The sequence below is a fragment of the Zeus faber genome (genome assembly GCF_960531495.2).
Source record: "Zeus faber genome assembly, chromosome: 1".
NCBI lineage: Eukaryota > Metazoa > Chordata > Actinopteri > Zeiformes > Zeidae > Zeus > Zeus faber.
In genome coordinates this window covers 19,648,458-19,674,208 of record NC_137193.1, presented here as the reverse complement: position 1 = coordinate 19,674,208, position 25,751 = coordinate 19,648,458, and the positions used below count along the sequence as shown (strand labels likewise).

At 42.7% G+C, this 25,751-nt stretch overlaps 1 protein-coding gene across 9 annotated transcripts in view; it reads right to left on the bottom strand.

Annotated features, from left to right (window-relative positions):
• Positions 1 to 25,751, bottom strand: part of LOC307229896 (focal adhesion kinase 1-like) — a 68,424-nt gene that overhangs the window by 7,986 nt on the left and 34,687 nt on the right. For 5 of the 9 annotated variants that reach the window (XR_013844146.1, XM_080000014.1, XM_080000015.1 and 2 more), the window contains 21 exons: positions 25,334 to 25,474; positions 25,011 to 25,088; positions 24,599 to 24,706; positions 20,832 to 20,949; positions 20,412 to 20,442; positions 18,782 to 18,846; positions 18,081 to 18,161; positions 16,099 to 16,116; positions 13,952 to 14,008; positions 12,908 to 12,928; positions 10,105 to 10,202; positions 9,918 to 10,002; positions 9,669 to 9,769; positions 9,298 to 9,413; positions 8,735 to 8,835; positions 7,986 to 8,075; positions 7,174 to 7,378; positions 6,635 to 6,746; positions 6,450 to 6,524; positions 3,384 to 3,491; positions 2,822 to 2,926 (listed from right to left, as the gene is read on the bottom strand). Coding sequence is in view for 8 of the 9 variants with exons in the window: in XM_080000014.1 (XP_079856140.1) it covers positions 2,822 to 2,926; positions 3,384 to 3,491; positions 6,450 to 6,524; positions 6,635 to 6,746; positions 7,174 to 7,378; positions 7,986 to 8,075; positions 8,735 to 8,835; positions 9,298 to 9,413; positions 9,669 to 9,769; positions 9,918 to 10,002; positions 10,105 to 10,202; positions 12,908 to 12,928; positions 13,952 to 14,008; positions 16,099 to 16,116; positions 18,081 to 18,161; positions 18,782 to 18,846; positions 20,412 to 20,442; positions 20,832 to 20,949; positions 24,599 to 24,706; positions 25,011 to 25,088; positions 25,334 to 25,474 (1,914 nt within the window). In the remaining variant the exon portion in view is untranslated. Of the gene's footprint in view, positions 1 to 2,821; positions 2,927 to 3,383; positions 3,492 to 6,449; positions 6,525 to 6,634; positions 6,747 to 7,173; positions 7,379 to 7,985; positions 8,076 to 8,734; positions 8,836 to 9,297; positions 9,414 to 9,668; positions 9,770 to 9,917; positions 10,003 to 10,104; positions 10,203 to 12,907; positions 12,929 to 13,951; positions 14,009 to 14,265; positions 14,383 to 16,098; positions 16,117 to 18,080; positions 18,162 to 18,781; positions 18,847 to 20,411; positions 20,443 to 20,831; positions 20,950 to 24,598; positions 24,707 to 25,010; positions 25,089 to 25,333; positions 25,475 to 25,751 lie in introns of those variants that run through there. The other 4 variants (XM_080000011.1, XM_080000012.1, XM_080000013.1 and 1 more) reach the window with 4 other exon arrangements.

The window sequence follows — 25,751 nt, the reverse complement described above, 5'->3', positions numbered from 1 at the left end:
CATCCTGGGAGAGCGAGGGCTGACGAAGACCACGAGAGGATGGGAAATGAGAGGCAAGGCCATTGAAAAATGGCTGAAATGAAGTGTCAGGTGCAAGAAGAGACGAGGGGAGGAGAGCAACGGAGGGAGAGCACGGAATACAACGAGAGGCAAACTGTAGCGACAGAGGGAGAAAAACAGAGTGGGATACTGGACAGGGGGGAATGGAGGGAGAGGCGGGGAGTGCAAGAGAGAAATGCAGCGAGCGAGAGAGAGAGAGAGCGAGAGCGCGCAAAACCCTTTCCAGGGGAGGGAAAACTCCAGTGCACCACACAGACAGAATCCTGGAAGTACGCTTCTCTCTCTCCCTTTCCCTCTCTACCTCACACACTCTCTCTCTCTCTCCACCTCACACTCTCTCTCTCTCTCTCTCTCTCTCTCTCTACCTCACACTCCATTTCGCTCCGTCTTCTCCAGTTCTCCATCCCTGTTTTCTGACCTAGTCTCGCGCTCTCATTCCTCACTCTCCGTTACACTTGCCAATCCCACATCCTCTTTCCCGCCCTTCTTCACCCTCTCCCTGTCCGTAGCACTGCCTCTCCCCTCTTTTCTTCTTGAATATTCGTATTCAGTTTTTTCTGTGCCCCCTCTCGCCTCTTTCACAACCACTTGTTTCTCTGTCCAATCGAAAGGAAGTTCAACGCTGACTGAAGTCAGGCTTGCATAAGCGAGATAAGAAGGTGGCGAACTATAACTATTTCCTGCATTTTAGGCAGTTTTAGAAAAGGAGACTTAAGAGGTTTTTTTTTTTTTTTAAAGGCTTAAACTTTGCCTCATTGGACCGCATTAAAGCACAGTTAGAAGTTGCATCAGAGTTGTAGGTTTCTTAACAGAATTTTAATTAAAGGTCACCTACTTGTGAAAAAACTCATAACTCTTTTTCAGTGCTCGTGCACATACATTCGTGTCTCTGATGGGCCTACTAACACACAAACTGTGGAATAAGACAACTCCATCAGTTTTGTTGTGGGCTCCCTATTTCAGGAAAGGTGATTCAACGAGCCGTTCAGATTTTCCTCTCCCTCCTACGTCAAGCGGGGGCGCATTCGAATTAGAACCGCCCCCATCTGAGTAACTCTACCCACGGCCTCAGAAATACCAAGCGCCGGAGCCGCTAGCATTATGTTGAAGCTGAGAGCTAAGCATGGGAACTACTCTGTTGTCGGCTGCACAGACCAGCACAAAACTTTTAAAAGCAAGAAGAATTGATACCAACGGTCCGTGACAAAACTACAGATGAGGGAAATGTACAGTAAGTATTTCAAAAATAATTGTCCTGTGTGTTTCTTTTGCCGTTTAACACTAGCTAACGGTAATAGCTGAGGCATACAGTACCTGTCAACCCGCCTGTTTTTCCCAGGATTCTCCCATATTTTTCCCTTCTCTCCCGATGTCCTCTCGTTCAAATATGTTCCTGTAAATCTCCCGTATTTTACCCTTGTTTTTAAAAAAGGTTGACAGCAATGTTGACGGTAGGCTATGCCACGCGATCAGAGTGATCTCCGCTCACTTTTATTGTAGATGTATTTATTTCCCCTTGTTTTCTAATTGAATTAAACAAAAAAATCCCTGTGTGTAACAGGGTGACACAGATAATGCTTTTCATATAGGTATGTAGTACCAAGAAAAACATACTGATAAGGGGGAAAAATAAATAGAAAATAAATAAAAACATAAATGCTGCAGCTGTATGTCACTATATACTATAAGTAACCATTGTACTTACATACATAGTTATAATTACACCCTGGAATCAAATCTGATCTGACACACATTTTGTGACTAAGGTCCAATGCGTTTACAAAGGAAATATGTCCTTGTCTTAATCAAAAGAGCAACATGTGGCCCAGAGCAGATTAACAGATGATCTGTTCTACAGCCCACTGAATAAGAAATGGTGCATCAACAAGTTTGAGTTGCCAGGTTGTGAAGATTCATGGCTGTCCAGAGGCTGAACACATGTGCTTCATCTGAAAAACCTGGCAACCCGGCCAAGAGAGCAATCCAGAAAGAGAATGATAAATAGAAAGGGGATTAAAGATGACAGACAGATGACATCAGGTTGGCATATTACTCCTCATTTCTCCCACTGTCTCCTGTCTCTCCTGTTTCTATTGTCTTTTTGATACTTATCTCTCTCATCCCACCTGGCTGTAGAGCAAAAACTATACTTTGAGGAAAGGGGAAAATATGACAAATTGAAATGTCTGGTTTTAAAGAGCATTTTAGAGGCCGGTTTGATCAGTTAAGCACCATCATAAAATGTGACCTGTTTTTTCTTTCCTTGGTTTATCTTGAAGCACAGTTATAAACAGAGACCAAAGTCAAAAGGGAAAACTCGGTATCCACAGATTCATAGCCTGTGTATCTATATCGAGCTGGGAGATAATGCATCGTCTTTCAGTGGCGTCATGAAATATGGATAATGGCATAATCCATTTTGAAATCAAAATTAACAACCATGAGAGGATATGACCACATGTATGACCAAAATTATATGAAAACTAGGGTTTTGGTCTGATATCCTGCTATACATTACCATTTAATTCCGTTCAGGGAACTGCATCTGGATCCTTTAACCTTGAATTTTAAATTCAACACATCATATTGTGATCATAAATTCTTCCACATCGCCCAGCCCGACACGGTAACCCACTTGTACAGACAACTGGGTCTAAGCAGTCCAGAAACGTCAATCATCCCACAATTTACTGCTTGATATGTGTGTGTTTGTGTGTGTGTGTGTGTGTGTGTGTGTGTGTGCGCGCGCTCCGTTTCTCACCATGAAGCTCTCCTCCTGCTCCAGCCACCTTTGGTCATCTTCCATTTGTTGCTGTTGCATCATCAGCCTCTCCTCCATCAGCACGTGGCCAACACAGCCACCATCCTACAGCGCAACATGGCTGCTCAAAACGCACGCTCATTCACTCACATCAAATTCTGTGTGGTTTCTGTGCTACAAAATGTTCGATACATATTTGATGTTGGTCTTAATAATTCATTTTAATTATTTACAATTTTAATTATTATTCATTTTGAATTCTTTTGGAGACGTCTGTCTTTTTTATGGCACTTTGGTGGACTAGGCGCAGGGTGGCTTTTCTTACAGAATATTCCAGTTCACAGGGGAATATGGGAATCATTTGTGGAATGGCGGATTTAAGTCAGTAATGGCGGATTTAAGTCAATTAAAATAAACACTTTCCACCACTTGGTCAGAAAACATAAAGAGTTATTCGATAACTTCCCTTGTTGAAAGGCAAACTGCATTCATCCCATAGTTTTTCTGCGTGTGTGTGTGTGTGTGTGTGTGTGTGTGTGTGCACGCGCACGTGTGTATGTACCTCCATGCTGGGGCTCCACATAGAGGTGTGCTCAGGCCTGTGCTGGCTCCAGGAGTCGGGGGGAAGGAAGCCCCCCGCCAGGCCTCCTACACCACAGTGGGCGGAGGCCTGGAGAGACAGAGAGATGGAGGTAGAGTGATGGAGATGGAGGCAAAGAGTAAATGAGGAGAGAAACTATTGCAGACATGTGAAACACCTGAATGTTTAACGACTTGCAGAACGGAAAAATAACTGAATGAAAGAGGATAATTCGTGGACGTTCTGAAACTATGCTAAGTAAAACAGTTCTCAACTGCAGCATTAACAACAACAATAAAAAGTGTATCAGTATTAAAACACAGATTACACCAATTACTAAGGCTAATTATAATTTATCTTCATTTATATTATCATACACCAAAAGTACTTTTAAATGTAACAATCTTGTTTAACATAATCAACTAAAGCAGATAGATCCTCTGTGATTCCAGGACCACAGACTCCACATTTAAACCAAATATAAAGCTGTTGTTCTAACGGGTGATACGATCTGGGTGAACCCAGAGCTGTTCAAACTCTACGCTCCTTTTAAGGATAGAGAGAAAGACAGAAAAGAGCACGAGAGCGCGAGAGAGCAAGAGCGAGAGCGAGAGAGAGAGAGAGAGAGAGCGAGAGAGAGGATTACTGCAAAAACAAACTCAAATCTTGGACAGAATAGAATTAGAGGTACTACAGGAAATACCTGCTGTCCAATTGGTTTATGAGGAGTGGAATAACTGCACACACTCCATTTGCTCCCCTTTTCCATCTCTCTCCCTCCTCAACAACATCTATCGCCCTCTCTCTGTCTCACCCCATCATCCCTCCCTCCACATCGTCTCGCTCTCTCGGTTTATCTTTTGCTTATCGGTCTCATCTCTCTTTTCTCCATTTCTCGCCGTTTGATATAACTCCATGTTGTTTGATCTGGTATTATTAATACCAGCTTACAGACCATTGTAAGCTGGTATTGTGTTTTTTGTTACTTTTTACTTTTTTAAGGAGCCCACATTACATCTGGAAAGGAACTACAGATGAGAAGATTTGCCTTTTGGCTAAAACTCACTTTTAGTAAAACATGTTTTTTTATTTTAATTCTTATTAGTATGCACCATCTACTTTAAAGAATATCACACTAAGAGACATTAACAACATGGTTTTCATGCTATAAGAGTATCTGACACTTCTCAGCTATTCAAACAGAAATTGAATGAGTCAATTTCCACTGAATCCTTTATTATAATGCTGAAAATCAAATTTTAAAAAGTAACAATAAGATAACATGACTTATGATTAATTGTAAAAGTCAAACTGCTGTCCAAACGCAGACTTTAGGTACATTTGGTGGCTTTTTACTTTTACTTGGTGTCACTTGTGCAAATCAAGCAAATATTTTTAAAGCTATGACTTATTAATGACAAGGGTGTGGCAAACTGTGATTCTGAGATAATCACCTTCAAAGCTTTCCCCCACACTTGGTTTCATTCAGCCAGCTCCCAGAATACAAATGGTTGGATGACCAACAGTGCCTGGCTACTTATCACATGGCTACTTGACACCCGGCTGAACGGGGACTTGACACTCTGCTGAATGGGGCAATCTCTGCATTGTTCTTGTGTTTTGTGGGAATGTTGAACAGCGTCATCGACACACAACATCTTTGTTTTTAAAAAGGCTTTTATTTAACAGTAAGAATATACATGTTTTATAAAAGTGGAATTATTTAGGAGTTTAAAAGTGCGGACTACACAACAAAATGTAGAGTCTATCAATAATAATAGACAATAAATAAATCAATAATATTAGTCTTTGTAAATCAACCTCGTTGTGTCATTTAATATATAAATGTGCGTATTCCAAATATCTTCAAAGTTGTTGGAGTTATTATGGGGGCTAACCCCAACCCTACCCCAGCTACATTCTGAGAGCCTGTTTGGGGCTGCGTCTTTCATTTCCTTTTTGCCTCTGGCTGCATTTGCAGGTAAACTCGAGAATCTTGTCCATTGCTACTTCGTCATAATCTGCACCGCCAACCTCAACAGACTTCACGTCATCAACTTCTTCCGTTGTAACAACAACCGGCGTATCGTCGGTCTCCTCCTGGAGTTCTTGAAAATATTCCGTTTCATTGTCACATTCAGGTTGAAATCCGCTGTTTGAAATGTTCTCCAAGTCCGGGATAATGCCGGTATCAGTTTCAGCATCGCTGTCGTTTTCTGGGTTGCTGTCGGAGAACTGACTATCATCGCGGAAAATGATGTCCAGTATGTGCTGCTTTCACTGACTTGGATCTATCGCACTGGTCAGATTAAGGTCCGCGATATGATTTAGATCTTCCGCCACCCGCTTCTCATAATCCATCACAACACAGAGACAAAAGTTTTCACAGACAAGTGAAACCGAAACCTCGGCTTGTTTACAGTGATGTCAGCATTTCTTCTTCGGTGGTATACGTTGGTACACACCCCCTCCACAATGATGTCTGTGTGTGTGTGTAAAAGTAGTACGATTTAAAGGTTGAACTCTATAAAAATGGTTTCACATTGTGACTTCACATCACATGGAATATGGAAGAATGATCTCCACCTGGACGCTCGCTTTAAAGAAAACCATCGGTCGGCGTTGTTCAGCGCTCTCAAGCGTCACGGTAAGTGAACTGCGTTTCCCCATGTAATCTAACGGGAATATTTAACTCCACGGTTTAATATTCTTCTACTATTTATAAATCAAGCTCGGTTTTGAAAATACGTTGAGAGATTAAAAAAAAACAAAAAAACACAAATCTGAATCGAATGGAAAAATTTCCATGAATCTGGAAAAATCTAATTTTCCTTCTAGAAAGGTTTATTCAACTTATTTGGCTGCCCCTGGCGACTTTCAGAAAAGCGCGAGATAGCGGGTTTTGCTGCGGTGGATCACATAAGTTCATCTGCGTTAATCTTCCATTATAAAAGCTAAATCTATAAGCAAGATGACAGAACAACCGTGTGTGTGTGTGTGTGTGTGTGTGTGTGTGTGTGTGTGTGTGTGTGTGTGTGTGTGTCTTACCGGGTAGTGGTTGTGTTGGGGGTTGGGGAAGAAGCCCTCGCTGGAGCGTGGACTGGGGTAGCCCGGCCTGCTGGGCTGGAGAGACCGTGACATAACGTTTAACAGTCAACAGTAAACACAAATCATGAGATTATGATGAAATTACACTTTTTTTTCTGTTTTCTGTTACACAGATTGGGATTTACTTTGGGCGGAGCTTCCTCCGAGCCTCCTGAGTCCCAGGACACGGTGACTTGTCTCCTCATTTCCATGCGCAGCCTCTCCTCCTGCTGCATCTTCTCCTCCTCCAGGATGGTGCTGCAGGAACACAACAGAGCACATGTCTCTTTATCCTCATAGACCACTTGGGCTGCACGGTAATTACATAAATTTTCATTTAGAGACTTAAGTCAGTCGTCATAGTTTTAGACTTACCCTGTTTTTAATAGATTGACATCTAATAAATTGACATTTTTAATATTATTGACATTCTTTTTATTATTGTACTGTAAATGTATTTAGCTTTTTTGCCTTGCTTTAATCGTCACTGTCTGCATTTGAATTCAAATCAAGACAACCAAAATGTTTTTTTTTTGTTTTTTTTTATTCTCTCTCACACACACACACACACACACACACACACACACACACACACACACACACACACACACACACACACACACACACACACACACACACACACACACACACACACACACACACACACACACACACACACACGTACCTGAGTTGTGTTTTAAGCTCTGTGAAGCGCGGCCTCTTGCTGGGGTCGTAGGACCAGCACTTGGTCATTAGACTGTACAGGGTGGGCGGGCACTGCGGGGGCATGGCCAAGCGTTCGCCGTTCTCTATCCTGCCAATCACATCGTTGTTCTTCACTCCCTGGAAAGGCTTGATGCCGTACATTAAGATCTCCCACATACACACGCCTGGAGAGAAAACAGAGGGAGAGAGAGAGAGAGAGAGAGAGGAGAAAATGTATTTACTCTATAAGACCCTCTGGCAGGAGGCTGAGGTCCAGGTTCAAAACCTCTCGCCACAAGACAGTTTCTCCCGTCTGCAACTGGCCTTATCAACAAGGCCCGGGGCTTCCAATGAAATGGACCCTCAACCCCTTCCCATAGACACTACACGTTATATTAATGTGCATTTCCACGTCCACATCTACCACAATGCGTTACATGAACGCACATCTTTGGACATCCTTCTTCTCTGTACTATTCCCCTGGTTTTTTTTTTTTTTGCACATTTCTGCACTAATGTTCAGTTTTTTCCACTTTAAAACACAAATATATTGAACATATTGCACGCGTTGTTTATTTTCTATGTTGTATGTTGTGCACCAACAAACCACAGCAAATTCCTTGTATGTGAAAACCTACTTGGGGAATAAAGTGATTCTGATATTGATAAAAAAAAAATAATTTATACTTTTACATTTTTCTAAAAATAGGGTTCTAGAGTACATTTCTAGTATTGTTTGGGGAACATATGTACATACCAACACAAACACAAATTTCTTCACAAATTACTCACCAAACATCCAGACATCGCTTGCAGAGGTAAACCGTCTAAAATTTATGGATTCAGGAGCCATCCATTTGATAGGGAGTTTACCTTTAGATGCTAGAACACACACACAAACAGGCACAAAGACAGACAGATACACAGGGAGAGAACTCAGTATAGAGCCATGAAATTGGACATTTAGCTCTACAAGAGGTATTTTGGCAGTTAATGTAAACTCTGTAGCAGTTGGCAGAGTGCCAGGCTGCAATAACCCAAGATGACCGGCAGATGGCGACACAGTATTGCCATTGGGCACTGCATGACATTAAACTGTGCCTATGGAGACAGACTGGTGTCAGGTCAGCACTTCCTGCGATGCCAGACAAGAAAAACAGGAATGTTTTGCTTCTGTTAAAATATACTGTCCATCCATATTATATCCATTACATATCTATTTAGGTATTGTCCTCCCCCAAAGTCCCAAAGAATTGCAGAGTTCGGACTACGTGATTCTAGGCTGATATTTTGCTTGCCGACAGCTTTTTGGAGATCGCCGAGCAAAGCCACAGGTTGGACCCGACAGACTCGTCAGGGATTCCTCCTCGTGAAAGATCTTGTAATGTGTGACCCCCTGTCACAGAGCAGTCATGTAGTGTGAAACCAGAAGACGATCACAAGACAGAAAGTTTTGTAGTGTGAACAGTGCAGCGATCTGATGACTTTGAAAGTCATGTAGTGTGCCCATGGCATAACTCTTGAAGAGTGTGCAACGCTACCTTTATAGTAAGAGCTATCCTCCATGTAACGCGACAGACCAAAGTCTCCCAGCATCACACAGTCAATCGAAGAGACCAACACGTTTCGTGCAGCGATGTCCCTGAAAAGTAAAATTTGACTGTTAGTTAGAGAGCCAGATAATTTCAGGTCGAGCTTGGAACCAGCTTTCCGAGGATGAATTGCCCTTGCTCAGATGACTAGGTTAGATTTGAATACATTAGCTTGATTGACATGGATGGATAGATAGACAGACAGACAGATAGATGATAGTATAGAATATCTCTTTATTGTCATTGTACATGTAGGATACAACAAAATGTGTCTTCTGCATTTGACCCATCCTATACCTGGGAGCAGTTGTCAGCCGCAGTGCAGCGCCCGGGGACCAACTCCAGCTCTTTTGCCAGTGCCTGGAGTATTAACCCTAACATACCTGTCTTTTGGTGGGGGGAGGAAACCCACAAAAAGGACCTGGGATGGCCGGGATTCAAACCCAGGACCATCTTGCTGCGAGGCCACACACTGCTAACCACTGAGCCACTGTGCATGTTAAGGTGTGTACCTGTGCACAAAGCGCTTGCTCTCCAGGTATGCCAGTGCTGTGCTGAGCTGGTAGGCGAACAGGATGAGCGTGGCCAGGTCCAGACTGTATTTCCTCACCTGGAGGAAAGACCGCAGCTATGGACACACAGAGACAGCTGGTTGGTTGGTTGTTGCAGCAGAGAAGTGAAATTTTGTAATAAAATAAAATCCATCCATTTCACAGATCGAGGCATATTTGTCAAAGTCTACCTTCATGGCTGGCAAACGCAATCTCTGCTAAGAACTAGACTAGATGTAGAGAGCTCATTGTTATTATGTGCAGATCTACATAAAATGGAGACAAACTAATGGTAACCTTTCCCCTCGTTCCAACTCTCTTTCTGTCTGTACCTCCCCAAGAGTGCAGAGGTCCATGATGATCCAAACAGGGTTTTCGGTGATGACTCCAATCAGCTTGACGATGTGAGGGTGGTCGAACTGACGCATGGTCACTGCCGAGAGACACAACTCAGAGCATGTAGTACAGTATGTGGATCATATTGATACATACTTTTAGACATAATTATAGAGGGGATAATAATAATGCACGCGCACGCGCACACACACACATACACACACACACACACACACAGGTCTTACATGCTTCCTGCAGGAACTTCTCTCTGACGCTGTCGGACGTACAATTCTTACAGGTCTTTATCGCTACAGACAGAGCTGGCTTGTCCTGCACATACACATACAACAACATCATTAGTCGTAAATATTCTCATTATTATATAATAATTGCTTGTACTCATAATAAAAGTGTGGGAGTGTTTTGACATACTGGGCTGGTGTAGACTCCTTGGTGCACATCTCCGAATTGTCCCTCTCCGATGCATCGCCCCAGCTCTATCCTGTCTCTCTGGATCTCATAGTCCCGTGCTGGGAGGAAAGAGGAAAAACATGGAGGAGAGAGAAAAATAACCAAGAGATTAGGCTATTTGATTAAAAGTGTAGAAAATGACACAAAGATCTCAAATCAAAATCTTGACAAACCCAACATTTGGCATGCACACTGCAAGGTAGGCTTGGGCGATCGTGCAAAATTCCAATCGATCCCTGAGGGACAGTGATAGCGATATACGATTTTATTGGGGGAGCGCGCATAAAACGTAATGTAATGTGGCAAATGCGGTCTCCCCGTTCCAGATGTGGAGGATTCATTATTTAAAAGTAAATATTTACACAGAAACATTCAGTTTTTACTAATTTACTGTAAGTCCCATAGCAACGGAAAGCAACGGGGAGATGTGTGAGACAGTGTTTGTTTGGAACACTACAGAGTAAGGACCTGTACGGTCCCTTAACTCAGACGGTTTAAAAACTGTGTTTCATACATGGAGAAGGAAACAAGAAAAAATAAATCGATTTAAAATAAAAAGACAGGCACGGGAGTCGGCGCGCACCGCTGTCTTGAGGAGAAACAAAAAAAACCTCCCAATTTTCTGAGATAAGTTAACGTTTTTCATTTTCAATACAAGCAAGAGACTAAGGGAACAAAATAAATCAAAATCTTTCTCCCATGAGATTATATTATTTATTGCTATATTATTATCACAAGATTTGCATGTTGAACAGCAGGTACATGCGAGGGGGGGGCGGGGGGGGGGGGTGTCCGAGCACTTGCCCTATGGACAAGCACGGTGCCCTTCTTATCAAGTGCGCTTTAAAAAAAAAAAAAAAGTTGTTATCAATGGGCATCGAGGTAGTGGATTCTCAGGTAAGATATATTCATGAGGAAGTCCTCACGAAACCTCGCAACTCAGCACACCTGCAATGTGCGCACAGTGACTCCACTGTACTGCACCATTTGCCCAGAACTGGAGCGGGGTGTCCATGTGCTTTTTCTTTTTTTTTTTTTAATACCTGCCCCTAAAAGTCTCTGTACGGGACTGTAGAGGGAAAGGGAGACCTGATCACCAGTGGTTACTCGACAGCTCTGAGCGGAGTGGAAAGAGCCTCCGCCCCCTCTCTCTCCGCTCCAGTTTCGGAACATGGTAAACTGCACTTACACCGTTTAAATTCTCTGATTTTTCCTGGCGGATATAAAAAAAAACAAAAAACGTCCGTCATCAATGTCAATCGATGCAGTCGATCGACGATGACGGAGTCGATAGCCGAATTTATTTGTAAATCGGCCCAAGCCTACTGCAAGGGAAATAAACAACGCACCAACATACAAAGTGGGAACATGCACACACATGATACACCATACATATACAATCACAGCGGAAGGAAGTGCATGCACAGCGAGCATCCCATTGTAATTCAAACTCCAATAGAAAATTGTAGTATTACACAAGATTTTGTGTATACAACACATTTCCTCAATATAACATAAATAGGATTACACACATAACTGAGGAATACTAAAGGATCGCTTATTTCTCTGGCTCAGTTTCCATGGTAATATTCATAATGTTTTTGTTTACTTATCCACCCAGGGTGTGTAGTGGGCTATGTGAAAGCATGTAAACACCTAAAGTGCAGGACTTAAAAAGGACATGAGCTCAGAGTATCTAAAGTGTTTGGAACATGTGAACCTCAACAACATATTTATCAAATACAATAAACAGCATACCATATTTGATTCAGTGAGTAAACAACAAATGTGCAAGGGAAATTAATTGAATGCTTAAAATCAAGAAGTATCTCAAATATGTGCTGTATCTTAGTCCTTGAATGTACATTTATTTCTCATATTTTACAATGCACTATTAATGTGTCAGCTTGGTCCTTGGTCCATTTTCCCAGTTGGGAAGATTATTTTGGCAGCCAATTATAGTAAAAAAAAAATTAAAAAAAAGACTAAATCAGAACCTAGAGTTTTCAACATGACTGAAAATATGAAACACAAATTTGCATGCATTCATTTCCTGTATAGAATACTGGTAAACTAATATTTAAAACAAGCAGACAGAAAAAACACCACTCACACTCCATTCCACAAGAGAAGATAACACAACACATGACATGAAACCATTTAAAAGCACATCACCCACTTTGGAAAGAAAAAGCAATGAGAACCAAGAGAATAAATGCAAAGAGGTCAGGGGGAAACTTGAACCAGTGATATCCCGGTGATGGACTAAATGGAAACCTGACTTGAGGAAACAAAGCAACTACTGTCAGGTCGCTTGGCTGGAGATGTTGGAGGCCAAATTGTGTTCTCAAAACATTGATTCCACTGACAGAGACCATTTGGAATAACATCTAGCTGTAGTTTGTGAGATGGAGGCTGTTCCCTGCCCTCTAGAATAACTGAAATGCTGAAAAACCACAAGGCAAAACAAACCGGATTATGAGATCCATTGAGGTTTTGAATGAATTGTTGCACTGCTGAACTGTTTTTCCTCCTTTATCATACCTAACAAAGCCAAGCAGCATGGTAAGCAGTTCTTTTGTTTTGTTGGTGGTCAGGAGAACTGCTAGCCACTAGCTGTGGATTGCGTCCCCCCCCCCGAAAGTGTGCCGGGGAAGAAAGTGACTAACAATTCAAAACGTCAAGGTCTCTTGGAATGGAAACCAGGGAGAAAGAGAAAATGATGGGGAGAGAAATGGAAAGAAAGGAAGGAACAGAGATTTACCTTCGTCTACTCCATAGCCCACTGTGTTGGCATTGGGAGAAAGAAAAGGAAAGAGGGAGATAGAAACAGCTGCTTTAGCACTGAGCAGAGGCACTCACGCACAAACACAAGCAGCTTGTGGGAAGATTCTGTGTCAACGAGAGATGATGTTCAGTCATGTCCAATCATTAATACCGAATAAATGTAGTTTGTGGAAAATATCTTATAGTTAGTGCATTGTAAACAATGATATATTTATATGCAGAATGGCTAATTGTAAATAGTTAAACTTAAGGGAATGTAAACTTAACTCATTTCAAAGAAAATCCACAGACAGATCAGAACAACATGTCAAAACGCTGCAGAAAGACTTGAGTGGAATCTGCCACAAGACGCAGAAGAAGCAATTACAAAAGGCTAAATTAAGCTGGAAAAAGAAGAAGGACAAACTGAAAGAGGGAAGGAGTACAGACGGCTCTCTGACTTCAGTCAGCCACGCAATCCAACACATGAGCTTTGTTTCAGAATCTGAACCGGTCGGAATATCCGGTTGAAAATACGAAACGGTGGCCAAAACTGTCTGGCAGTGGGACAGTCCATTCCAACGTACTGGGCCAGGCTTCCACCACTAATGGTTCTTTGACTGGATAAATATATTAGTTACTTTGTTTAGAAGCCACAGCGGGTTAAGAGTTGATGTTTCTAGCTTAACAAAAGCCTAACGTGGTTAGCTACGCCAAATTCCTTTCAAAATCAAAGTTGGACAGTTGTGCCCTAGTATGAAGGACTCACTTTGGATGACCTTTCTACCGCTATCTGCTTTTACACAAAATACATTTACAACTACTAATGCTACTTATTCCTATAGACGCTACTGACAAAATTTAATTATTGCAAGTCGCTTCAGCCAAATGAGGTAATGTAATGAAATGTAGTGTAATAGCTCTAACTGAAATGATTTATAAACTGCCTGGAGAACAGAGTCCCACAACTTGTACCTAAGACGTCTTTGGCAAAGATGAGACAAGTTTCCAGTCATAGTGAAAAGCAGGACAAGCTACTCACTGGAGGGCATGGTGTAAGTGTCCTCTTCATCCACTATCTCAGCATAGTCGTCCGTTTCTGAAAGACACACACACACGTCAGCGAGGCTGTAGTGTTACAAAAACAACAGAACCACTAAAACATTTTGCGCGCACACACACACACACACACACACACACACACACACACACACACACACACACACACACACACACACACACACACACACACACACACACACACACACACACACAGGTCAGCAAGTCCAAAATAACAAAAAACACATGTGCACTCAACAAGCGCACACACACAGCAAATATCACACTTATACACACGTTGGCCATTTTACCATGCTCCCCCTCTGCCACGTGGTAACAATGACACAAACCTAAAAGATTAAATACTGCGGAAAAAGTCGAGCTTCAGTGTTAACGCGATGCCGCCAAACTGCTTCAATCCTGCAAGTGTTCTTCTTCGTCTCTCCCTCACTATCTCTCTCCCACACAAACACACAGTCAGCTGAGCATGTGCTGTGCATATCTGTCTGCTTGGGAACAGCTGGATTACAGGCAGCAGGACTGCTGGAGGAAAACAAAAAGAGCCAGAAAGAGAGAAGGGGAGAGAGAGAGAGAGAGAAAGAGACAAGGAGGACAGATAGAGATGATGAGAAGAGAGAAAGAAAGGATAACCTGACGAGTCGTTTCAACAGACAGAAGGAGAGGCAGAGAGACGCATAGACAACAGTCTATTAGTCTGCAGATAAAAAAGGAGAGAGAGAGAGTGAGAGGAGAAGAGAGATAAATGGATTTAAACTCTAACCAGATGGCGGCTGTGTTTAAAATAAAGGCAGTGTGCAGACTCAGCTGTTAGAAACCTGACTCTGACATCTGTTGTCCTGGATTTTACTTTTGCCATTTACCCCGTGATTTATCAGAGCTTTCTGAATTGACTTCCACTGGAAGCAACCTGCTAGCCCACAAATGATGCATGATAGAGAAAACCTCCAAAATCTCATAAGAATGGTGATAATGTTAAAGAATGCGGCCATTTAGTTTTTGGGCGGCTTGATATTGAAACTGAATTAAAACTTTCAATCCAGTTTCAATTGACATTTTTTAAGGGGCAACAAATAAAAATAACCAGTGTTATTAAGTGTAACACTATGAAAAATTCCTGAACTCTGGCTTCAAACTTATCACTCAATAACCATAGCCATAGATCTCGTCACTGTAATTACTCAAATTGTGGAATATATTTCAGTGAAAATCTGTATCTGTGACGTATTGCTGATTCTGGGGATAGGTGTTATTGTATGTACTGCTCTGGTTTTGGCTGTGTGTGGTTTGCATTTGACATGAAGTACAAACTAAGCATGCTAACTTTGACTTACTAACTCAGTTTGTCTGCCTTCAATGGAGGGAAAATGTGTGCGCGCGTTCTGTAGATGTCCTATTATAACCAAGAATGCAGCTGCTTTCAAATCCAGCAGACCTCTCCCTGCTGTGTGGCTGTATCTGAGTGAGTGAGTGTGTGTGTGTGTGTGTGTGTGTGTGTGTGTGTGTGTGTGTGTGTGTGTGTGTGTGTGTGTGTGTGTGTGTAGCGACTTGGCGGGGAGAGAGAGGGACAGCGAGAAAGACAGAAAGTTGGAAAAGTGCCTTTAAAGAGGCTTACACTTAACTTTAGAATTCCCTTACTGTGTTGTACTTGTGGTCGAAGGCAGGCGTATTTCTAAAGCTGGGACTCAGTGGTATTCTACTTTAAAAATAACAGTTTGAGAGAGAGACCAACACACCAGCACACTAGTGTGTACCAGATCTGTGGTTCTCAACAGGGGGTCCTTCAGGAGGTGTATTAAATTGAGAATCACTGTATTAGACAGACAGACCGACCCCACACACACACACACACACACACACACACACACACACACACACACACACACACACACACACACACACACACACACACACACACACACACACACACACACACACACACACACAATCTCCCCCTTGCATCATACACACGGACACAAACATAAGCGTGCACACACCTCCTATGCAGACATTCGAACACACTTTATTCCCATTAGTGTTGGTTAGAGTGTGTTAGTACAGATGTCAATATAGAAGGAACTGTGAAAAGTTTAATAAAGGGAAGAACTTTACCATCACCACTAAGATCCTCTGCAGGGTCCAGGAGAGCATGCAGGACGCAGCACAGAAGGAGAAGGAGAGAGAGGGACGGAGAAGAAGAAAAACAGAGAGAGAGAGATGCAAAAAAAAAAGTACAAAGAGAGAGAGAGAGAGAGAGAGAGAGAGAGAGAGGCACAATAGGATAAGTTAGCTCAGGTCTAGCTGTGAAACGACAACGGAGATGCAGCAGCAGTTTGGCTGTGGAACCGAACACACAGCAAAGCAGTCAGAGGATACATCTAATCCAGAATACCACCCATGAAGCAGCAGGGTCATAAACTACCCAGAATGCTTTGCAGGCTGTCGAGTAAAATCAGCCAGTGACGCATGCAGCAGCGCTTGGGCTCAAGTGTGGTTCCAAACATGTGACACATTTAAAACACGTCACGTGACACGTCAATGTAAATATTTGTTTAGTTGCACAGTGAATATGTGGTTAGCATGCAGCGTATGCAGCTGAGAGTTCAGATTCAGGGCCAGGTAATTGCTCCGCCACACAAGATTCTGTTTTGAGATTTTGGAATTAATTAAAGCGTCCCCCAAACACACACATCTCGAAGACGGGTGCGGTGTTGAGGAGGATTCCAAGATCACAGTTATCTTCCACCAGTTTTGTCACAACACCCTAATCCAGAACACTTGTGTCATTTACATTTACATTTACATTTAGTCATTTAGCAGACGCTTTTATCCAAAGCGACTTACAATTGTTCAAACACCGACGGACGCAGCCATCAGGAGCAATTAGGGTTAAGTGTCTTGCTCAAGGACACTACAGCATGCTAGCAGGGGGAGCCTGGGATCGAACCAGCAACCTTTAGATCACTAGACCACCAGCTCTACCGCCTGAGCTACCATCCCCGTGTCCCACCCTGGGAAAACAGACATACTGTGGCACACAGGCAAGCAGTTTACTTTCTTCTTTTTCAAAGAATATTGCCATCTGCCTCCTGAGTTCATAGGTGTAATGCTCTTTTTTCCCCAATTAGGAATTGGTGACAAATCATAATAAATCTTTATTAAACTGAAATTATGTAATTTTTTTTATTTAGTTAATCTGAGATCAGGACACATAATGAATGGCTGTGTTAAACGTCAAAACTCCCTTTAACTTGGTGCTATAGAAAAGCAGCAGTTGAGTTTCCAGCTATTATTCATGTAATTTCTTTGTATCATGTTTGACTGCAAACCAGCTGTCATCCAGATCTTAAATGTCTCACAGCAGAACTCCTACTGCTGTGACGGCAGATGGAAGAAGTGTGTGTGACCAGGACGACCCCTCCAGTTCCCAACTGGTTGAAGATCCAGTTGTAAACCGGAGGAATTGGGATTTTATACATGGCATAAAAAAACACATCCAGAATCTGGACCAACGGATTATGAACAGGAAGAGTTTTTGAGTAGCAAAGTAAAGCAGTTGTAGTAAATCCATCAAAGTTTGGTAAATACTAAGACTGTGTTGCTGTCATCTGTTGATAAAAAGAACCATGAGCAGTAGGAGTAGTAAAACAGAGCACACCATGACAAAGAAAATTGTTATTGTGGCTGTGTGTGTTTATTGGTGGAGGTGTGTGTGTGTGTTTATTGGTGGAGATGTGTGTGTGTGTGTGTGTGTGTGTGTGTGTGTGTGTGTGTGTGTGTGTGTGTGTGTGTGTGTGTCAGGATTAGTCCACCAGGCAGCAAGGAAACAAATCCTTTACCAGGGGAGTTCATCCTCAAAAATGAGATCTTTAAAAAAGGCAGTTAAAACGGATAGTTATTCTTATGGGGTATATTATATTTCAATCCTGAAAGAGGTTACATCATTAGAACGGTCAGACCCCATTGGTGGCATTCTCCAATTTTTTACTGGAATGCGGGGTTGTCAGTTTTTGTCAGAGGTGACAATTTTAGCAGCCACGTCAATTTTGCGGATAAACTCTTCCTGTTAAGTAGACGATAAAAAGCGTGGATACCATTGGGTGGCGAATCAGAACAGAGGACAAATGGGAGGAGGAAACGCCGCGCCTTGGTCGGCCTACGGGACGTGGGCGAGTCTTCAGGAGAGCGACAGTGAAGGTGGAAGAGAACAGAGGGGATGAGTGACGCAAGCGAATCGAGAGAAGTGAGGAAGAGAGAGGGGTGGAGGAAGAGATTTCAGTAATACATGCGGGGCAGTGCATGGAGATCGAAGGACAGATGAAATATGACAGAGAGAATCACAGAGCAAAAAAGAAAACAAAAAAGACAGGAAAGGGAAAGAGACAGGAAGGACAAGGGACAGAAAGGAAATGACTGGTCTTGATAAGTGTGTGTGTGTGTGTGTGTGTGTGTGTGTGTGTGTGTGTGTGTGTGTGTGTGTGTGTGTGTGTGTGTGTGTTAGCTGTATCAATATTTTCCATGAAAAGGTGTTTTCAGTTCCTCATGTTCCTCCAGGCTGTGCAGTTCCTGTAACATTAACATCCTACAACCAGCTCATCCTCCTTCAGTCATTTGAGCAGTTTGTCAGATTCAAATGATTGTAAAATAAGACAAAAGTCACAACATCACCGTTTGACAATGCCAATGCAAAGATCATTTGTGTTTATAGATAAATTATTATATATTATATAATATAATATTGTATTAAATATTATATAAATGATACATTCAATTACATTTTGCATTTTATTCTTACCTGAGACAGAGATTGTTCTGACGCCACTCCTCACAGCCTCCAACCTCTTCTCATTATTGGACACTCTAGAAGAGGACAGAAGAGAGGGAGAAGAGAGGAGGGGGGTGGGGAAGAAGATAAAAGAAGAAATTGGAAGGTAAAATAAGATTAAAGAAGTTTAAAGAAGACAAAAGAAGTTAAAAGAAGATACAAGAAGGGTTAAAAGATAAAAGAGGAAAAAAGATAAGAAGATACAAGAAGATGAAAGAAGATACGGCGTGAGAGGAGATCAGGTAAACTAAATAATCACAGTTATAATAAAAATTTAAACAAAATCAATAACAAGCTCAGCGAGTCATTCAGACAAACTAGAATTAAAAACATTTGCAAAAATGAAACATCTCAATATTTCCAAGGCGCCAAAACCATCCCAACGTACCCATTAGTGGTTGAAAGCCTGATCTCATTCAAAGACGGCACATGGAGTTGTCAAAACGCTCAGCTACACGTGCGCACACACACACACACCTACACACACACACACACACACACAACTACTCGCTTCACTTTCTCTTTTGCTCTCATACTCTGTCAGTTTCACATGAGCCTCACTACTTTCTATACTACACCCCACACTCTACAACTCAGAGACAGAGAGAGAGAGAGAGAGAGAGAGAGAGAGAGAGTGAGAGACAGAGCAAGCGAGAGAGCAAGAGAGAGCGAGAGAGTGAGAGAGGGACAGAGAGAGAGACACAGGGAGAGGGGGGGGGACAGAGAGAGAGAGAGAGCAAGAGAGAGACAGAGAGAGAACAAGAGAGAGACAGAGAGGGAGCGACAGAGAGTGAGAGAGAGAGAGAGAGCGAGAGAGAGAGAGAGCAGAGGTAATAGAGAAGGAAAAAACTACAGCCAAAAGGAGGCGGAGACTCCAAGTGTTTAAAAAACCTAAGTGGAAAATATTTGGCTCCAGAACTTATCTCCTTATTTGACCAGAGAGAGAGAGAGAGAGAGAGAGAGAGCGAGAGAGAGAGAGAGAGAGAGAGTCAAGTCCAAATTACTGAAACAAATAAAGTTTAATACCAAGAAAAATCCTTCCCTGCATTGCTTTGTATTACATTTTTACCAACCTGAGTTTGTAGGAAACTCAACTGATTGTAAGCCAAGTAAGGATTTGCACTTTGAAGGACTTTAGGCAGCAAGCTCAAAATATATGAACAATAGTCACCTCGCCTTCCGAGGCACTCATCGGAGTTACCCTCCTCTTTTGACTCCTTTGTTTGTTCCTTTTTTGACTCTTGGAGACCAAACATTTAATTGACAGATAACAACTGTCATTTGGATGCCGTGTTATTATGTAGTTGTTAATTAATGATCCATTCCTTGGCCAAAGCTTAACTTTTATACAAATGCAAAAATGTAAACTGCGGCAAAAATATATTATCATGATTTTTTGCTTGGGGGAGGGGGTATATATTATATATATATATACACACACACACACACACACACATATATATATATACACAGTGTGATTAAAGTAACAATAAAGACTGTCACAATAAATAATAATAATAATAGTCTCCATGGTAATAGCACTGTACCATAACGAGGCGCCATGTTTAAATTTACTGAGAAAGGGGGAGGTACTACTTACTTTGGGATGGAAGGCAGCGCTCTCTCTCCCTCTAGAGGGAAAAAACAAATTATGTGAATAAATAACATTGATTATAACCAGGAATCGTGTCCCAGTCTACAAATCCTAAGTACAGCATAAACAACCTGACGTGTAATTCATGCCTCAGGTTCACATACAAGTAAGATCCAGCGTGCCACAAGGTGGACATAATCATGCACACATTTTTAAATTGAGACTATTTTTTAATATTAGGTCATGATGGAAAAGTGGCTTTGCACTTGTAATGGAAACTACATCCCAACAAAAAAAATCACCAACAAGCCCAACAATAAAAAATAGAAATCATGACTTATAATAATTTAAATTATTTATATCTTACATGACAGTTTGTATTTTCTACATGCACTGGGAAACTTCCACCTTGAGCCGCACTTGTACCTTTCTGGCCTCTGACGATGAAGGACTGGGTTTCCATGGAGACGAGCCGACAATAGCCATCAATCAGGTCGGCCATGTTTTCTGCCATGGTCAGCGAGGCCGTCGTAACCGTGAGAGGCTGGGGGCGCGCACGAAGACACACACACACACACACACACACACACACACACACACACACACACACACACACACACACACACACACACACACACACACACACACACACACACACACACACACACACACACTTAATGGGAGGGATAAGAAAGACCCCTTTTAATGCTGACACAAGCACACATGCATAAACACTAGTTTGCCATTAATTAGTCTGGTGGCATTTATAACAGTTTCACAATAAAGAAAAATATTTTTTTATATTTCATATTATACTTTCTGATAATATAAAAATATTGCATCGCGATTATTGTAAAAGCACAACATGGATCTAGGCCCCCACCTCTGGGGGCCACATAAAAGCACGGGCCGGCCCTGGGCTACTTAATATCTACATCTGTAGAACCAATGTTTTTTTTTTTGAGGGGGGGGGGCAGTAGCATTGCAAAATATAACACAACAAATTTAATCGAGCACCTCCAGAAGCATCATGCTACATAACACGACGCGTTCAACCATACAAAAAAGGGGACGATTCAAAGAAGCAGTTAACATTTCAAAGATGCGAGAAACTTCCCAGTGATAATGTGAAAGCGACAAAAATAACAGAAAAGGTTATTTGTTGTTCTGGATATGCAGCCCCTGACAGTCATTGAGAACGAGGGCTTCCACCACGTGATTGAACACTTGGAACCACAGCACAGTTTGCTATCGAGGAAGTATTAGAGACTGTGTACCTGAACCTTACAAACCAGCGATTCTCTCCCTCTCTCCCTCTCCCCCTCTCTCTCCCTCTCTCCCTCTCTCTCTCTTATAGACGGTCTGCCTCCAGAGTTCTACAAGCATTTCTGGGGCCTGTTAGGTGAAGATCTACACCGGGTGCTGCTGGAGTCCGTGCAGACTGGTACGCTACCAGTTTCCTCGCGGCGAGCAGCCCTCTCTCTCATACCCAAGAAAGGGGACTTGGTCTTGCTCAAAAACTGGAGACCCATTGCACTGCTTTGCACGGACTACAAACTTTTCTCAAAAGTCCTGGCAAATAGGCTGAAGGGAGTTTTAGGGCTGTTGATTTCCATGGACCAATCTTACTGCGTGCCGGGCAGATCTATTAAGGACAATTTGTTCTTAATGAGGGATTTGTCTGACCTGTGTTATTTCAATAACATCGATGTGGGTGTCTTATCCCTTGACCAGGAGAAGGCTTTCGACCAGGTGGACCACGGTTTTCTGTTCTTGACTTCGAAGGCTTTTGGGTTCGAGGAAGGATTTCTTAACTATGTGCAGCTCCTTTACAGGGGAGCATCCCGCCTAATCAAGGTGGGCGGGGGGGTTGAGCTGTCCACCCCCTGTAGAGAGAGGGATAAGGCAGGGCTGCCCCATCTCTGGCCAGCTCTACTCCCTTGCTATAGAACCTCTTCTGCACGCTTTAAGGAGCAGGCTGAGTGGGCCCTCCCTACCAGGGCTGCCTCAGGGGCCACGGCTGGTCGTTACCGCTTATGGGACGATGTCAACTTTTTCGTCACCAACCAGGGTGACGTCCAGGGGTTGGTGGCTTGGTTGGGGATGTATCAGGCGGCCTCGTCTACTAAAGTGTACTGGGAGAAGAGCGAGGCCTTGCAGGTGGGGTGGGGGGGGGACGCCTCCTGAGCTACCAGGGGGCCTGAGGTGGGGAACGAGGGGAATGAAGGTTTTGGTGGTGTTTTTGGGCTCGGAGCAGTACCAGATGCAGAACTGGGCTGGTGTGGTGGAGAAGCGACCCCAGTTTTCCTACAGGTGGAGGGTGCTAGTTGCTAATAACTTGTTCGCCTCGACCTTATGGCACCGACTGACCGTTCTGCATCCACCCAGAGGCCTGCTAGAAGAGATCCAGCGGGCCATCGTCAACTTCTTCTGGTCCGGTCAGCACTGGATTAGAGCGGTCAAGGCCTCATTGACGTTGCATCCAAGGCCAAGCCGTTCCGCTTCCAGACGGCGCAGAGGCTGTTGTACGGCGTCCAGCCAACGCAGTCCACAGCGAAGGTGCTGCTGAGGCGGGCGGGGCGCCTCTCTTATGACAAGCAGCTGTTTCTGCTGCGGACCGAGGGGATGGACTTGACAAGGCTGACTCCTTTCTATCAGTCGGTACTGCAGTCGTGGCAGGTTTTTAAGGTTCACCGTGACACCACATCTGCCCCTGGGATGTGGCTGTTTGGGGAGCCTTTGTTTGGGAACCCACTGCTAGACTTGACAGAGAAGACAATCCCTGCCTCAGAAAACCCATTCCAGTACTGGGGAGTCAACAGACTTTGGTTTCCTCGCATTACTGCCATTGACTCAAAATTCCTCGGAGCCCCCTGCACTGGGGTAGAAAGTGAGAGACTGTTCAGCACAGTCTCCAACATCGTGGATGAAAAGAGAAACTGAAACAGCAGCTTATTTTCATGAGAAGGAACGTGCTATTTCTGCTTAAGTGAGCATTCTATCCCGGTCACTCATACTCTCTCTTACTGATATGAGTCCGTCTCACTGCTCAGCTGCTATATTATTTTAAATAGGAATTTGAATTCCTATTTGCACTAAACCTTTACAAGGAATTTTGATTCCTGTTTATTTTGAATGTTTTGTTTTTACCAAGTTACTTTTTTATACTATACTACTTGTGTGAATTGTGAATTGATTTATCAAGTTTGTTTGCACCAGCTTATGACTTAATTGTTAATGTTTACATTTTTGTTCTCATTTTATGTAGTTATATTGTTTTGGTCAGGAATTAAAATTCCAGTATCATTTGTTGCTGCATTAAAAGGCTTACACTTTAATTGTAATTCCTGTTAATTTTGAAGATTTTTTACCAAGTTGCTGGTGCATGATTATTATTATTTTTTAAATCATAAATAACAATTCAGTTAATTTATATTAAGAATATATTTGTTACTTATTGTTTTACCAAGTTTGGAAAGCAGTGTATAAGTTAAGCCTGATGTTGCCTTACTTCTGAAATTATGTTTCCCAGTCTCTTCCTCACAGTGAGGAATACAGCTTTTTAATTTAACACTGGTATTGGATCGGTACTCATATCAGACGATACCCAAAACCCGGGTATTGGTAACGGGACTGAAAAAGTCAGATCGGTGCATACCAAAACACACACACAATCACACACATACAACGCATGGTTTCCAGCTGCCATGTTACGTCAGAGGATGACCCCCCCACTCCCACAACCAACACTATGTTCTCCAATCCAGAGCGAAGGGCTCCACTCAAACTCATCCTCTGCTCCCTAAGTAGGACCATTGTGTAGATTCTATACACCACTTGCATTCTCTAACAGCTGTAAACAGACAGATCTGTATACAGGCTTGATGCAGTAAAAGGAGCTTTCACTATGAGTGAAGAGGAGCCGAATTACACACAAAGTGGTATGGCAGTGGAAGACAGAAAAGAGAGAGCTAGAGAAAATAGGAACATAGATGCCATTGTACGGAATCTGTGTGTTTTTGTACCAATTAACCTACATATAAAATGTGACCAAAAAACAAATATTATCTTCACTATTTTAGGATTAACTTCCATACCCATTGTGTGTGTGTGTGTGTGTGTGTGTGTGTGTGTGTGTGTGTGTGTGTGTGTGTGTGTGTGTGTGTGTGTGTGTGTGTGTGTGAGAGAGTTACCTCAGCAGCCCCTGCCACATTGAGCTGCAACATGCCTTTCCTGTCCTTCTCCTCCACGGCAGAGTACTGGATGGACTGAACCTGCGTGAAGGTCGCTAGATGGGTGGGCTAAAGACACACAGAATTAAATAAAAAAATATATTAAATAACAACATTGAATGTTTACAACTGATTTGTCAGTCTTTGGAAGCTTACAACAGTAGATATTCTGTATGATATCTCTGCCTCCGATGAACTGTTCTCTTTGTAGATCTGGTGCAGAAACATGGCTGCTTTCCATTAAAACACTTAAAAACGAAATTCTCACAAATCCCATGTGTTACTTTCTCTTGTGCAATTTATGACTAAATTTGCATCAGATTTTATTCATATAAGTGTGCATGTGTTTTCAGGAAAAGCTGTGGAAACTGACTGTGGATCCTTTGTCAGTGAGGTAGCTGATCCCCTCCTCTGGTCCTATAGCCAACTCCACCTGGATAACCCAGCTCAACTAAAAACAAAAGAAAAGAAGAAGGAAAGAGAGAAGGACCGAAAAAAACAAAGACAGAAACAGAGTTAGAAACAAATGAAGTGAATCATAAATACATTGTGTGCCTTTCGATCGGGTCACATGCAGGATCAGATGTGGCCAGCAGGGTTCGCCCTCACACAGCTCTAAACAAACTCAGAAGGTTCTTAGCGCTTGACATAGCAGCTGTAGGCTGGAAGTGAGATCAGTGAGGTGAGAACGCCTACCCCCAGGGCACATTTAAAGCACTCCTTGTCGTAGCGGTAGACGGGCGCCAGTATCTCCAGGAACTTCATGATACTCTGCTCGTCATTCAGGTTGGCCACCTGCTTGAATGTCTGCTGGATCAACTTGCGAAGAGTTTTGGCCTGAAGAAAACAGAACGAGAGAAAGAGAGCATTACATTTAAAATCTACCTCATCTCATAAAAAAAACAATGTGGCCGGGCTGAAACGGAGAAATTAAGTTTAGAGACAGGTGAGAAAAGAACGAGAAGTAAGTAAGAAATGGGACGGGGGAACGGTAGGTGAGACAAAGTGAAGTGAGAAGGGAAGAGAGGGAGGAAGACAGGCACAGAAAGGCTGTTATTGATTGGCGAAGGTCCTCTGGAACAATCAGAGTGAGTTGACCTCTCTATTTTGGAGA